At 53.5% G+C, this 14378-nt stretch overlaps 6 protein-coding genes across 6 annotated transcripts; 3 read left to right on the top strand and 3 right to left on the bottom strand.

Moving 5' to 3' along the window:
- Nucleotides 1-1010: 1010 nt before the first annotated feature.
- AYL99_09696 (hypothetical protein) lies at nt 1011-2801 on the top strand (the record flags this gene model as incomplete). The annotated part of the gene is made up of 4 exons (XM_018841203.1): nt 1011-1162; nt 1237-1364; nt 1414-1704; nt 1801-2801. 4 exons carry the CDS (start codon nt 1011-1013, stop codon nt 2799-2801), a joined length of 1572 nt encoding a protein of 523 aa, XP_018689884.1.
- Nucleotides 2802-3624: 823 nt separating this feature from the next.
- Nucleotides 3625-4341, top strand: AYL99_09695 (hypothetical protein; the record flags this gene model as incomplete). The annotated part of the gene is made up of 1 exon (XM_018841202.1): nt 3625-4341. One exon carries the CDS (start codon nt 3625-3627, stop codon nt 4339-4341), a length of 717 nt encoding a protein of 238 aa, XP_018689883.1.
- Nucleotides 4342-5232: 891 nt separating this feature from the next.
- Nucleotides 5233-8278, bottom strand: AYL99_09694 (hypothetical protein; the record flags this gene model as incomplete). Its single annotated transcript, XM_018841201.1, has 4 exons — nt 5233-5373; nt 5505-7393; nt 7491-8014; nt 8118-8278. 4 exons carry the CDS (start codon nt 8276-8278, stop codon nt 5233-5235), a joined length of 2715 nt encoding a protein of 904 aa, XP_018689882.1.
- A 667-nt stretch (nt 8279-8945) lies between these two features.
- On the bottom strand, nt 8946-9717 carry AYL99_09693 (lactoylglutathione lyase; the record flags this gene model as incomplete). Its single annotated transcript, XM_018841200.1, has 2 exons — nt 8946-8999; nt 9073-9717. 2 exons carry the CDS (start codon nt 9715-9717, stop codon nt 8946-8948), a joined length of 699 nt encoding a protein of 232 aa, XP_018689881.1.
- Nucleotides 9718-10328: 611 nt separating this feature from the next.
- On the bottom strand, nt 10329-12890 carry AYL99_09692 (hypothetical protein; the record flags this gene model as incomplete). The annotated part of the gene is made up of 2 exons (XM_018841199.1): nt 10329-12197; nt 12249-12890. 2 exons carry the CDS (start codon nt 12888-12890, stop codon nt 10329-10331), a joined length of 2511 nt encoding a protein of 836 aa, XP_018689880.1.
- Nucleotides 12891-13240: 350 nt separating this feature from the next.
- AYL99_09691 (hypothetical protein) lies at nt 13241-14084 on the top strand (the record flags this gene model as incomplete). The annotated part of the gene is made up of 2 exons (XM_018841198.1): nt 13241-13858; nt 13980-14084. 2 exons carry the CDS (start codon nt 13241-13243, stop codon nt 14082-14084), a joined length of 723 nt encoding a protein of 240 aa, XP_018689879.1.
- Between the last annotated feature and the right edge of the window lie 294 nt (nt 14085-14378).

Raw genomic sequence — 14378 nt, 5'->3', positions numbered from 1 at the left:
TCAACTCAACTCAACCCAAACCCAAATCTAAACCTGGGCATATCACCGTGCGTCACTCGGTCCGAGGCAATACGAGGTAAGCCCAGAGGACATCGACCAAGAAGGGGAACGAGCGACGTCCATCCACTGGAGCCAAGCAGAGCTATGACTTCCCGACTCGAAGTCCCGGGGCGGTGGCTGATGGGCGTTTTCTGGGCACTGCGCTAGAGAATGTTAGCAAACCCTGAGGACAGGGCGGAAGTCCGCCCGGGAGGAGGAGGACCACTCGGAAGCTTTTGCTTCCCGTTTTTGTTGGAGGGCGAGAGCTTCTCGATCTAGCATGGGGCTGCAGAAGTCCTCGTGATTGATGGTGACCTTGCTTTTTCTCTGGGTGTGGCATGGAGAGAACAGAGAAAAAGAGACATGATATGCAAGAGAAGGGAAGATAACCATGGATCAAGGTTGTTTCAATATGGCCAAGCATACACTGTTCCTGCGGCGACAAGCGATGAAAGCATGAATATGTGAGAAGGCAAAGCGGGAAGGTAACGAGTCAACCACTCAACCATTCATCGACCTGCTGTTCACTGTTCACTTGCACCACTCACTCACTCATTGGCCCCCCGCAAAAAGCTACTACACCACCATCCTTTGCCATCTTCATTCCCTCCCTCCCTCCTCGTCTTCCCCGTCATTTCGTCTCCAGGTCCCACAGTTCTAGACCCTTTCGCGGCCAGGGCAAGGTGCAGCTTCCGGAGGGCCAGGCCAAGACTCCCCGTTGTGACTCTCCGTCAGCGATCCTGGCTTGTCTCATTCGTTGCTAACTCAGTCGATAGAACCGTGGAAGCGGATGCTGGGCCATGCCAATCAAAGAGCAAGCCAGAGCTGGCCGCTGAGAAAGCCCATGGCTACCCAAGAACTACTTAGACCCAGCCAGCCCTCCTCTCTCGACGATGTTTTATCTCGACATTCTCTCTCGACATCGCCATCTTGCACACTCCATCGAACTGTACAAAACCAAATAATCCAGCATGGTTTCCAAAGACCACAGCGTCGAGGAGCGCCAGGTGGACCAGGCCGCCCGACAATCACTTCAGGATGAAGTCATGGTTGAAAAGGCCGCCGCCATGCACACGGAGAACTTCCATGAAGCTGCAGAAAGAGGCCATGCTGCTACGGACAAGTAAGTCCAATATATCTATCTCTCAGTGAGACCAAGTTGGAAGTGACTCCGGCTAATGCTCACTCTCCCCTTAGGTACGGTCACCCCCTTGTGACATTCGACCCCAAGGCCGAAGCACGACTGCGCTGGAAGATCGACCTTTATATTGTGCCCACGGTCTCTCTGCTCTACCTCTTTTGCTTTATCGACCGTGCCAATATCGGTCCGTACCACCGGATGCTTTGTGCAAAGCCATGCTGACCTTCATTCAGGCAACGCCAAACTCGCCGGCCTCGAGAAAGACCTTCATTTGACCGGCAATGATTACAATATTGTTCTCTCCACCTTCTATATCAGCTATATCCTCTTTGAGCTGCCGGCAAACATGGCCTGCAAGTACTTTGGCCCGGGTTGGTTCCTCCCCGCCACCTCACTGGCGTTTGGAATCTTTTCGATCTGTACAGCCTTTGTTCACCACATCTCCTCGGCGTGTGGCGTCCGATTCCTCCTGGGCCTCGCTGAGGCCGGCATGCTTCCAGGTATCGCTTATTATATGTCTCGGTGTAAGTTTCTTGTTGAAGCAGACTGTCTTTCCATGTCGCGACGAGCTGTTTTCATTGCGCCCATCATCCGTCGACCCAGGCTGACCGTTACTGTAGGGTATCGCCGCAGCGAGTTGGCGTTTCGACTATCACTCTACATTGTCATGGCACCTCTCGCCGGTGCTTTCGGAGGTCTCTTGGCTTCTGCCATTCTCAAGCTGAGCCACTTTGGAGGGCTCCATGAATGGCGAATGATCTTTGCCATTGAAGGCATCGTCACTTGTGGCCTTTCGCTTATTGCCTTCTTCACCCTGACCGACCGTCCCCAAACTGCGAGATGGCTGAGTCAAGAAGAGAAAGACCTTGCGGTGGCCAGAGTCAAGTCGGAGCGCGTTGGCACGACCGAAGTTCTCGATAAGCTCGATGTACCTAAGATTCTCCGGGGCATCATGAGCCCGGTCACCCTCGCCACGTCGTTCATCTTCCTGCTCGACAACATCACCGTCCAAGGCTTGGCCTTCTTCCTCCCCACCATTGTCAAGACCATCTACCCCAAGCACTCGGTCGTGTCTCAGCAACTTCACACCGTCCCACCCTATGTGGTGGGCGCCTTCTTCGTCCTGCTATTCCCGCTGCTCTCGTGGCGGTACGATCGTCGCAACATCTTCTTCATTCTCTCCGCGCCGTTGATGATGTGCGGCTACATCATGTTCTTGGCCAGCACCAACCCTCACGTCCGCTACGGGGCGACCTTCCTTATCGCCGCCGGGGCTTTCTCGTACGGCGCACTTTGCAATGCCCAAGTCTCCGCCAACGTCGTCTCAGATACCGCCCGCTCAGCCGCCATCGGCACGAACGTCATGTTCGGCAACATCGGTGGCTTGATCTCTACCTGGTCCTTCCTACCCTTTGACGCTCCCGACTACCATATCGGCAACGGGTTGAATCTGGCCACCTCATCGACGATTTTGATTCTTTCCATCCTCTTGCTGTTTTGGATGTGGGCGGATAATAAGCGTCGGGACAAGAAGGATGTTGATGCCGAGTTGGACGGCTTGTCATTGAAGCAGGTGCAGGACCTTGATTGGAAACACCCTGCCTTCAGGTGGAAGCCATGAAGAGGCTGTGCGTTGATGGTCGGCCATGAATTGAGGCTGTGTTAAAACGCAAGAGGGGATGTTTTTGTTATGCCTTTTGATAGAGTACCTGAATCAGACATGGTGTGAATGAATAGTATCGCACTCCTCCTCGACCTCAAGAGATTCTTGAATTATTGTAGCTCCAGGATTAGTTCCGCGTCATAACTAATAACATTATGAACCGCTGTCGTCAGGCTCCATTGGGATGTCGCGGGATGGAAGATCATTAATCCGACGACCGATCAATCCTCTAAAGAGTTCTTCGTCTCTGTTCTTGAACAGGTTGTTTCCATCCTCCCTCAGACCTTCAAACATCTACTCCTCTCCGAAACCCCGCGTGCCGTATACTACAAAGTACTGTGTGAGTCAGAGAGTCAAATCGATAATGCCACCTTGTCCTGGGCGGCGGCGCGGGCAGGCTGGCGTCAATTCAGCCTCGCCAGGCAGACATCAATTGTACTCCTACGATATCATGATAAGCCCCAGGGTTTGTCGCGAGTCGTGGCTTTCCCATGCCACAAGGGGATCATACATATATGATACTCCCAGATACCGCCGAAGGGTGGGTATTGACTACTGCATTTGCCTTTTCTTTTCTGTCTTCTCTTGTATGCACTGGTGGTGCAACCGCTGTCCATCCTCATCGGCGAAACGCTTGAGATATACAACCTTTGGCCACCTCCCCCTTTCTGGCTAAGAGCAGCCACAGCCACTCCTAAGCATTGCAATATTGTTCTCCGCTCGGGAACCACAGGTATCGATGGAACTTCCACAAGCTGCACAGATATTTTCCAGTTCGAAAATGTCCTCCTCACGATACGCCCTCAACGGTCTCGCCTCTCTCCCCCCAGAAGTCCATCACATGGTCGCCGACTACCTGCAGTACCCGGACTTGCTGTCCCTGAAACTCACAAACACCTACTTCGCCGGCCTGGTGGAGCCGAAACTCACCGTCAAATCGCGCGTCGGCTGGGTCCAGGCCAGATACGCCCAGCACCTCCCCGTGCCTACCAACACCCGGCTCTCGTTCAAGACGGACGCGCTGTTTGTCGGAAACCCCGAAGTCAAAGCAATCCTGAGGCGTCGGAGGCGCCATCTGGAGTGCACAAACCATGAGCGCGGAAGTGCCTTTGTGTTCTCCATGTTCGCTGCCCCCATCGACGTCCCCGCCCGTGAAGGTGCCCGCCCGTGGACCAAAGTCTGCCTCGTCACGGGTAACGGGGTGTGTCCTCGCTTCCAGGAGCTAGAGGCCAAGGCGAAGTGGTACAAGAACAGCGTGCTGGGGAGACTGGCGGGCCCCGTCCTAAAAACAATCGCTTGGCTGAGACCGTCGCAGCAAGATCACCATGATTCATTGACGCGGTTTGTAGCGGGAACGCTGCGCGCCTCGAGGTTTCAGCTTGAACATGCTCTGGCAATGGCAAAGATCGCCTTGATAATTTTGGTTCTCTGCATCCTTTGCCATTGGAATGTCATCTCTTCTCCGGACGCGCCTCACGGCATTGTCGTGATGCGATGACTGAGCTGGGCAACTGGGAGGAATGGCATGTGAAGCGGCGAGAGCTGTATGGGCCTCCGCAAATCGAGTGCTGGATGGATGGCGTGCGATGACGGACTGGCACCCTGCGGAAAACAACTCGAGTCTGGCTTCCTGCAGACAAGCTGGTGTGTTCTTACTCGGCGATCAGCTCGGTGCATGAAGTGAAACTCCCCTCTCGTCACTAGTGACGTCGACCGCTCTTTCTAACTCTGCCTGCCCGGGAACATCTAGAAGAGATATTTCCTCCAGACGCGGTCAGATCAAACTTTGTGCCCGAAGACGAGCCTCGCCATCTCGCCAATCCACTGGGAGACTCAGACTTCTGCCGAGCAAAGGTCATATCCTTGACCGAATTGAACCAGAGGACCATCAATCGGCGCATACCAACCCGGAGGACAAAGGGGAGAAGGTATACGACTCAAGGTTGGTGTTGGCGACTCGCCTCGATCTCCAGTACACGGCATCTGTGGATGGTTGAGAGAGACGATCAACAATAGCCTGTTGAACAACACTGGAGAAACGAACAGGCTTCTTATGTATTGTATTGTATTGTTTTGTCTTGTATTGTCTTGTATTGAAGCAAGGCCCATGCGTGGCACCATCGAGCTTTACCGACCCGAGACGATTTCATGCTTTTGAGTTGATTTATTAAGTTGATTCATTGATTTAGATTAATTCAATCATTTATTTTAACCCCTCTATACTTTCCCTGTATCTAGCACTATCAAACCCGGCGAAGGTAGCTGTAATCATAGTTCCACACGCATCGGGGAGATGATGGCCAGTTCTATCCGTGCCTCCGTCCATTGTCGTGACCATCGTCGAACGGCGACTGTGTGAGTGTGTGTGTGTGAGACTTTTCTCAATCTCTCAATCAACCACCCCCGCAGGTAAGACCGAGATATAATCCAGCGGCGCGGGCTCGATGCCGTCTGCCACGCCGACGATCTTCAAGACATCTCCGCGCGCAATCGTGACGTTGGGGAATGTGATTCGGGCGGCGGAGTGGCCCTGGAGAACAAAGACAGAAGGCGCTGCTGTTAGCTTTTGGGTTTCACATAAGGTGGAAACCGGGTTTCCTCCCCCTGCACAAAGGACAGATCTTACGAATACAAGGACGCAGTGGGTGGGTGGACACTTACATCGAGATATATGCTCGGAGCATGGCCCAGTCGGTCTTCCAGGTCCCCAACCCACGATCCGACCTGGCGGTTGTTCACGGACACCGTCCACTGCGACTTGCCGCCGATCAGGTCGTAATAGTTGACGGCGAGGTTATACGTGCCGTTGGGGAAGTTGAGCGTGGTCGTCGCGGTCCCCGTCGTGGTGTTTGCCGACGTCACGATGGCGGTCACATTTGAGGCGGCCTCGAACGGGGACACGGTGTATGGCTCGTAGCCCTTGAGGGTCATGCTCTCTGCCTCGACACGCCACGGGTGGTTGCCTACGCGGTTTTGGCTGTCGGCAATGCCTGAGAGGTTGTGGTAGAAGTTGGTGATGGCGTCGCGCCAGACGATCGAGTGACCTGCTTGGTATGTCAAGCGGAAGAGGGTCTCGTTATACCGCTCCTGGTCGACCTTGCCCTGGAGGCCTTCCCACTGCGTGACGAAGGTCTGCGCGGTGTCCGCACCCTCATAGTGGGCGTTGTAGAAGTGCTGGATGACGGTCTCGCCGGACTGCAACCGCTGTGTGTAGTTGACGTGGTGGAACCACAGGAGAAGATTGTCCGGCGTGGTCGAGATGTTTTCGTACATGGCCGCGACTTCCGCGGGGTACTGGCCAGCGAAGCCGGTCCCGTTCGACACGGTGCGGTCCATCCCGATGGTTTTGTGGTCTGCTCGGGTCCATTGACCCCACGGGTTGTTGTCCTGGGATTGGGGATTGGGTCCGAAATGCGTGTAGAGAATGTCAGTCAGGGTTTGAATGCCGAGATTGCCCGAGTAGTTCTCGTAAGCGGGCCAGGACGACATGGACATGTTGGTGATCGCGGCCACGACATCCGGGTTAGAGCCAAAGGTGAGACGAATCCAGTCCTGTAAGATTGCTTCCGGGTCGCTCGAAAAGTCCCATGCCAAGCGACCATACCCATACAAATTGGACATCGAGAGATGGCTCCCCAACCAGGTGTCGTTGGTGCCGACATTGACGACAGCGGCAGCACCACCGAGGGGTCTATTGAAGCGTTTGCCGGTGACGATATCGCGCACGAGGGACTGAGTGTGGTTTGCTCGCATATCGAAGTCCAAGACTGTCTTCCACAGCGGAGGGAGATAAACCAGGTGACACTGCTGTCCCAAATACTCTTGTGTGACCTCGAGCTCGATTGACGTGCTCGTATTTTGCAGATACGCAAACAGAGGAGACGCAGGCTCACGCACTTGGAAATCAATGGGGCCATATTTGATCTGCACGACGGCATTTTCTGCAAATTTGCCATCAAGACCGGTGAAGAAGTCGACGGCAGCATTTGCCCGGTCCTCCTTCCACACGGATTCATTCAAATTGACGCTGTCGTAGACGAACGCCCGAAATACGAGGATACCACCGTGCGGCTGCAAGGCATTGGCGAAAAGATTCGCTCCTTGAGCCAATGTCCGATTGTATGTCAAAGGCCCAGGTTGGCCTTCAGAGTTGGCTTTGACAAGATAGCCGGCCAAGTCAGGGACGCGTTCGTACAGAACGTTTGTTACATTGGTCCACCATGCGATGACATCCGTATCAAGTGGATCGAATGTGCTGAGATTACCGTACACCAGATTGGCGGATGGGGAGGCGAAGTTCAGAGCAATACCAACTTGCACGCCGTAGGGTCGGAACGCGTCCGCGATTCTTCCGAGTCCTTCCACGTTCTCGGTAGTGAGCAGAGAGGCATTGGCATTGACATTGTTGACAATAATGGCGTTAATGCCTATCGATGACAGGAGGCGACCATAAGCCGAAACTCGATCCAGGTTATTGACAACGGTGCCATTTGTGAAGAAGATGGAGGGGCCTCCGTATCCTCTCTCAATCGACCCGTCCAGATTGTCCCCTACCCGTGGTTAGTACCAAAGAGCTGAATGAGAACAGACGGAAAGTTGGAAAGGGCAGGCTCTATCCTGTTAGTGCGGACTCCTGTAGCAACTTACACTGGTTCACCCAGCGTAACGGCGCGTCCGGGTTGGAAGCATATGCAACGTTGGAAAAATTGCCTTGTGCAAGCATTGAGAGATATTGGAAGGCACCGTAGAGCGCCCCTCGTTCATTGTGGCCAAGGATTTGGACCGTCGAGCCCGTCGTGTTGAGCCAGTACCCATCCTCTACGAGGCTGGGGATCTGTGGAGAGCCGCCAAAAGAGTTTGCATATTCTGCCACTGTGCCGACGAGGATAGATGACGTGGTGTTACCGGGCAGGTAGCTGACTGGATAGACGACCGAGAGGTTGTGACCCAAAATGCCCGCAAGACCTTTCTGTAGCTCTACAGCAGCCATATGTACCGGGCCATTTGCCGTAGCATTCAAAGAAATGATGCTTGAAGGTAAATTCTGACTAGACGGAGGAGAAGAGATGGGAGCATAGCGCAGCCAGGCGTCGATGCCAGTTTCAGCAGCGGCGAAGCTGGCGGCGGCGGCAAGCACAAGGATTGAGCGCATCGTGCTGGATTCACTGGACCTACAGCTTGCGTACTCTCATGTGTCCCGGGCATTCCCCCTGTCCATATATACTTCCCATGCAGCACAGTAGCCGGCTATTTTGAATCCCCGGCTGAACCTACTTGGAGCTTGAAGGCTTCCCCGTACCCCAGGAAGCAACTGCCACCTTCAATATGAACTTCTCCGCAGAGGGACCCGTGGCGTTCATTGGCTGCATGATGTCGATCAGCCGTGACTGCACCTTGAACAGGGAAGTGATCCGCCGACTAGGATATGCAGGCATTGCTCCGGGATGAGGTGACATCAAAGCATCGGCTAAACCTCGACCTCCGAATTCAGGCTGAATGTATGGATCGAAGGCGGAGGGAGGAGGCGAAAGAGAGAAGAAACATCCATATTGACGGGGTTCTCTCCTTTGAGCGCCATAACACAGAGCAAGGGTGCAGATCCCCGTGAAGAACGACAGTGTAGGTGAAGTTGAAGCCCTTATAGAAGTGGAAAGCGAGCATATACTGAACCGTAGAATGACTAAGCATTAATAGGGTGGAACATATGTCGTCCGCCCCGCTCTCTGCCAGCCTCGCAGCCTCGCGAGTGCTACCTAGTTTGGGCTGCTCCATTATAAGAGATCCAGACATGAGTAAAGGAGTAATTTGACTTGTCCGAAAAGGGATCTGTGCAGTTTAGGCCTTCTTCTCTCCAATTCTTCCCCTATACTTGCTATGTTGAAGGAAATTCGAAGGCGGGAGGGCTCGCTAATTCTAGGTATATATCCCGTGAAGATGGCTACCCTGCTTCTCTGCTGCCGGCATGACACTTTGAGTGGAGACCTTCACTCCATATCGGCTTCATTTGATTCTTTGGCACATAGAATCATCAGGAAATGTTTTGGAACGACCTACACTGTCGAGCTGGTCGATTTTGACGATCTCCTTCGTCGAAGACCCAATTTACGGGTCTAGGGCACGCATGTTCTGCGGCACTAACTCGACGATATATCCATCCTGAGAGCGATTGGTCAGTTTGCGAGACATATTGAGGAGGTAGGAATGATTGGAAGGCAGAAACCACGCGTACCGGATCTTTCACAAACGCAATCTTCTCAAAGACCTTTCTGTACTCGTCATGGATCTCGCTCTCGGTGCCCTTGACCTCGACACCTATACCGCGCTCATTCTCCCAGTCACTGATCGGGATGCTCTCTCGCGTGCAAACGCCCAGGTCCTTCAAGACCTCCACGCCGTTCTCCCTCATCCGCTTCAGCGCTTCGGGCACGCTTGGCACCGTGAACCCCAGATGGCCGAACCCCAGGTGGCCCGGCTCGTTGCCAGTAGAGTAATACCCGGGATCCTGTTTCTCTGACCCGTGGACGTGGTACAGCTCCAGCAGTCCCAGGGTATGTTGGAGCTTGGCGACGGTCTCGGCGCCGAATTTCCCCAGATCGGCCCGGTGTTCGTCGGTCTGAGGGTATCCCAGGTAGTATATCGTGAAGGGACCGACATTCATGGTGAACACGGTGCGCATCCCCATGATGTCGACGTAGAAGGGGATGGATCTGGCCGGGTCGCGGATCCGCAACATGAAGTGGTTCAGCTTGTACCCGATGGTGGCATGGTCGGGAGGAAGAGGAGGATCCCATTGTTGGTTGTTGAATTGACCATTGGGCAGAAAGGCGCCATGGGGGAAAGGCGTAGGTTGTTTATGGTCGGAAGAGGATGCCATGGGAGTGTCTCTGTGAAAGCGGCGACGCCGACAACAGCAACAATAGCCTGTACCTGGCTGATCAGCAAACACTGCAGGTGCCACTTTACCGACCAATTCTATGCCTGAAGAGGAACGAACAAATAGATGAAGGAATATTAGAGGTTAATAGATGGCCGGTAGAAGAATTCCCAATTGCTGCAACGCCCCACCGCATTGGCTATTGTTATATTCGAAGTAAAGAAGTTCTCAGGCCCCTGAGCAAGCGGTCATTGCAACTACCGAAAGCCCCTTGGACGTGGTGGACGTGGTGGAAGCCCTCTTTTGGAGGGCCGGGATAGACCCATTCTCCTCGTTACAGCCCCATATTATTAATGCCTCCCTCCTTGTCGTGGCTTTGCGGGGCGTACGGAGTGGATTAAGGAGGAACATCGGAAAAATGCCGGTGAAACAGGTCGACGTGCCATCCAGATGGACATAGAGGCTGCTTGTATATTAAAGAAAGCACCAGACGACGATTCTTGTCTGGGGATCATATGTCTCTGGACGATAAGTCAATTGAATATAATTCATCATCTGAACGCCAATTTCCTTTCCCGCGTCTTTTCACAATATCATCACTCTATTCTTGATCAACGAAACCCACCACTGCCCTCCCCTCGCTCAGCAATGACCCTGCTCAAAGTCCCTGCAAACCGAGTGACGCGATCGGCGTCAAACTTGGCCGTCTCGATTGCCTGTAGCACATGCTTGATGCCCACTCCCACAACCTCGCTTCGTGTGATATCCCGGATCTCCGCAACGGCTCTGGAGACCTCCCCATCCTCGAATGCTTTGGATTCATTCATGACGAACTCCAGTTCGTCGTAGGTGCGTACGTTGGCCACGGGGATATCGCTGTTGAAGTGCCGCCAGAAATCAAGTTGTTGTAGCACTGAACGTTCCGTTGCCGTCACAAGGATGAGTAGACTTCGTCCCGGCGGAGGCGCTTTGCGTAACAGGGCGACCAGGGTTTTCAATATCGGGTTGGAGAATCGAGGCCCGATGGGCGTCCACTCGGTATATTCTTCCACGTCATCCAGGACCACGCACGACATCGGCGACTTGTAGGCGTCCATAAACACCTTGCTCAGGTAGGAGATCTTTTGAGATTCCGACATCTCCAAGGTATCCTTGTTGCTCACCAATTTGATGAACGGGTACCCGCTGTCGATAGCGATCTTGGCTGCCAGCGCAGTCTTTCCGCAACCCGGAGGTCCGTGGAGACACACCGCGAACAGCGGCGTCGAGTCAGGATTGCGCACCTGTTCCACAAAGAGCTTCCCTTCCTCAAGGACGTCCTTGATGTACTGTGAAAAGTGAATGATGCCTCCCCGGAGGCAGTACGAAAGTTCTTCCTCCGACACGCCAAACGCCGGTTTCACTTCTTGCAGGGCGCTTTCGAAATCGGCACGCTTGACTTTCATATCTGCCACGTCGTCTGTGATTCCCGCCATCGTACCCACTTTGATATGTCGCGAAAAGGCAAACGACGTGGCGGATTTGACCAAGCCCCCAATCTCGGCGCCAGAAAAGTTTTTGGTCTTGTGGGCGAGGTCGAGAAGGTCGACGTCCGGGTCGAGAACCTGGTTGTCGCGCATCTTCTGCGTGTGGATCTTCAGAATTTGCGCCCGACCGGTTTCGTCTGGCAGCGCGATTTCCATGTGTAGCTCGAGACGTCCTGGACGTAGGAGCGCATCGTCAATCATATCTTTCCGATTCGTCATGCCGATCAGGAGGATGTTGTTTAATTGATCCACACCATCGAGCTTCGAGAGGAGTTGATTGACCACACTGTCTCCCACACCAGTGCCTCCGCCGGCACCGCTGCCTCTTTGCTTACAGACGGCATCCAACTCGTCAAAGATGATGATGTGAAGGCCAGATTCATCACCCTTTTCTTTGTATTCCTTCTCCGCATCGGCGAAGAGTTTCCGAATGTTCTCCTCCGATTGGCCGACATACTTGTTCAGCACTTCAGGACCGTTGATAACCTTGGGTTCTCTTGCATTGAGCATTTTGCCAATCTGCCGTGCAATCAAGGTTTTCCCCGTACCCGGGGGACCGTAGAGTAAGATACCCTTTACGTGCTGAATGCCCAACTTCTCCACAAGCCCAGGAGGGAAGACGCGGGAGGCGAACGCCCTTCGGAAAATGGTAACGAATTCGGCATCCAGACCACCAATGCCCATGTCCTCAAATTTGAAGTCCGGGGCGATGATAGAATTGGCCGCAGGCCGACGAGAGGATGCCTTGAGGTTTATGGTCGTCTTCCCGTCCTTGAAAAAGTTGATTTGGGTTTGAGGTGTCAAAATGCCTCGCGCTTGAGGATCAGACGTCGTGGGCGCGGCTTTCTCACTTAGGTCTGCCAGTTGTACTGTCTTGACTGTTAGGTTTAAGGGAATACTTTTGAGATCCATCAGGAATCGTTGGCCGGGAGCGAACATCTGGCTGTTGAATAACTATTGACCAACGTCAGTCTTGAACCACAAACGCTGCGGTACTGGGCATACCTTTGTAATCTCTCTGGCTAGATCATCTTGATCGTAGGGCACATCCGTGGTTTTCCTTGTGCTTGCAAAACCGATTTCGATATCCATCGCACCAATATATGCCTGTCCCCCTGAGCTGAAGGGATCATAAACTTCTGCCTGCAGCATATCCGTCAAAGCTACACCCATCCAAGACCTCTGTGGTTCCGAAAGCCCAATGCTGCCTCGTGGAAATGCATCGAGAGGCCGAGCTGAGAGCACATACATGCCGTTGATAAGAAGGAAGACGTCGGTGCCATCGTAGGAAGGAGGAACATCCTGTGTCGAAACAGCGGCAAGGTTGCGGAAAGTGAACGAATTGTCTGGAGATTTTGCAGGTTGTAGAGTCAACACAGGACTCCGTCCTCTTGCAGGAGCACCTCGACTGGGGCTCTGCTGGTGGCCCATGGGCCGTGGAGGCATGTTTCTGGCGGGCAGGCCAGGGCTGCCATACCCCGGTTGGGGAGAGTCGTAACCATTCATATGTGTGTCGTAGCCGCCGCCTCCGCGTGGAGGATAAAAGGGACGACCTCCTCGTTGCGGAGATGGTTGCTGGCCGTACGGATCTCGCGGAGGTGGCTGCCCGGAGCCACCGAATAAGTTGTTTCTGTTCAGGAAGGACATGATCGCAGTGAGAGAAGTGAGACGCAAACGTTGAAGGGTTGGAGGGGCGGTGACGAGACCCCGAAACTGGGAACAGAGGACAGATTTACAGAAACAATATGGACACGTAAGTGGAATGGTAGAGCAACTGAAGCTGTCACCGACAGGCACGACAACTCCAGGATTGTTTCAAGACCCCAAAACTGCGCCGCAACCTGAGAGCGACGACCTGGAAGATGACATCTCACGACTCCGTGTTCCCGATGTTTTGCCGGGCAGCCTGATGGGTGCCTTGTTCGAGAATGCACAGTTCACCACCAGGTATGTACTCGTTTCAAATACAGTACTCAAACTGATAATTCGACCAGACAATGCCTCTCCATCTCCTCCATCACAAATCTTGGAACGTCTATTCCCCTGCGAATATCGAGCGGGTCCGGCGTGATGAAGCCAAAGCCCGTGAACAAGTCGCCGAACAAGAGGAGCACAGACTGCGACGGGAAGCAGATGAAAGACTATCCACCTTACGACAACAGAGCAAGGATGAGACCAGGCGCTGGAAACACAAACGACCAGGAGAAGACGACACGGATCGTGATATTCGACTCGCCCTAGGAAACACGTCTGCATCCCCAAACAAAGAGAAGCAAGATCATGGTTCTCTTGTAGATGCACACGGCCATATACCCCTCATACCAGCACCTGAGAAGCAATCCCGAGAACAAGAAAAGGATCCATACACTGTCTACCTCTCTGACGCTGTTGGTGGGCGGGATCGACCTAAAGACACATGGTACACGTCTGTTCAGCCGAAGCAAGAACAATGGGGCGACGAGAATCCCCGGAAACGGGAACGAGCACTTACACGGCTCAATGCGGACGATCCCCTTGTGGCCATGAAGAGAGGTGTCAAGGCTCTCCGGGAGAATGAGCGACAAAGACAGGAGTGGATGAGGGAGCGCGAAAGAGATCTCGCCGATGTCGAGGAGGTGGGAAAGAGAGAAAAACGCGACAGAAAGCGCAAAAGGAAGGCAGACCATGACGACAGTGATATGGAAAGCCTGGAAGATTTCAATTTGGACGAAGGATATACCAGACCTAAAAGTCTAGGGCAACATCGAGAGCGAAAGGACGAGCATCGACATAGACATCATCACCACCACCATCACCACCACCGTCGCCACAGACGAAGACACGAAGATCATCAAGCTGTAGACGTCGACCACCATCGTCACAAAAGGCATGAACGTTGGAGGGGAGATGACACCGGCTAATTGGGCAGCAGAGGAATTGAAACGACCCGAGAGAGTTGATACGATACCCGGTGGCAGAGGTGATGCTCCGTTCAACTGCCCGATTTCTGTTGGCTGCTTTGCACCTAATCCAGTAAACGCTTGAAAGGATAAAGAGAATCTTCCACCATTGTTCCGGACCCTCCAAGCCATAGCAGGGGCACATTATCTCCTATTCGTGCTGCATGGCCTATGCATCTTGACACGAGACAAAGAG

The sequence above is a fragment of the Fonsecaea erecta genome, assembly GCF_001651985.1.
Source record: "Fonsecaea erecta strain CBS 125763 chromosome Unknown Scaff9, whole genome shotgun sequence".
Lineage (NCBI taxonomy): Eukaryota > Fungi > Ascomycota > Eurotiomycetes > Chaetothyriales > Herpotrichiellaceae > Fonsecaea > Fonsecaea erecta.
This window is presented reverse-complemented; position numbering and strand designations above follow the sequence as displayed.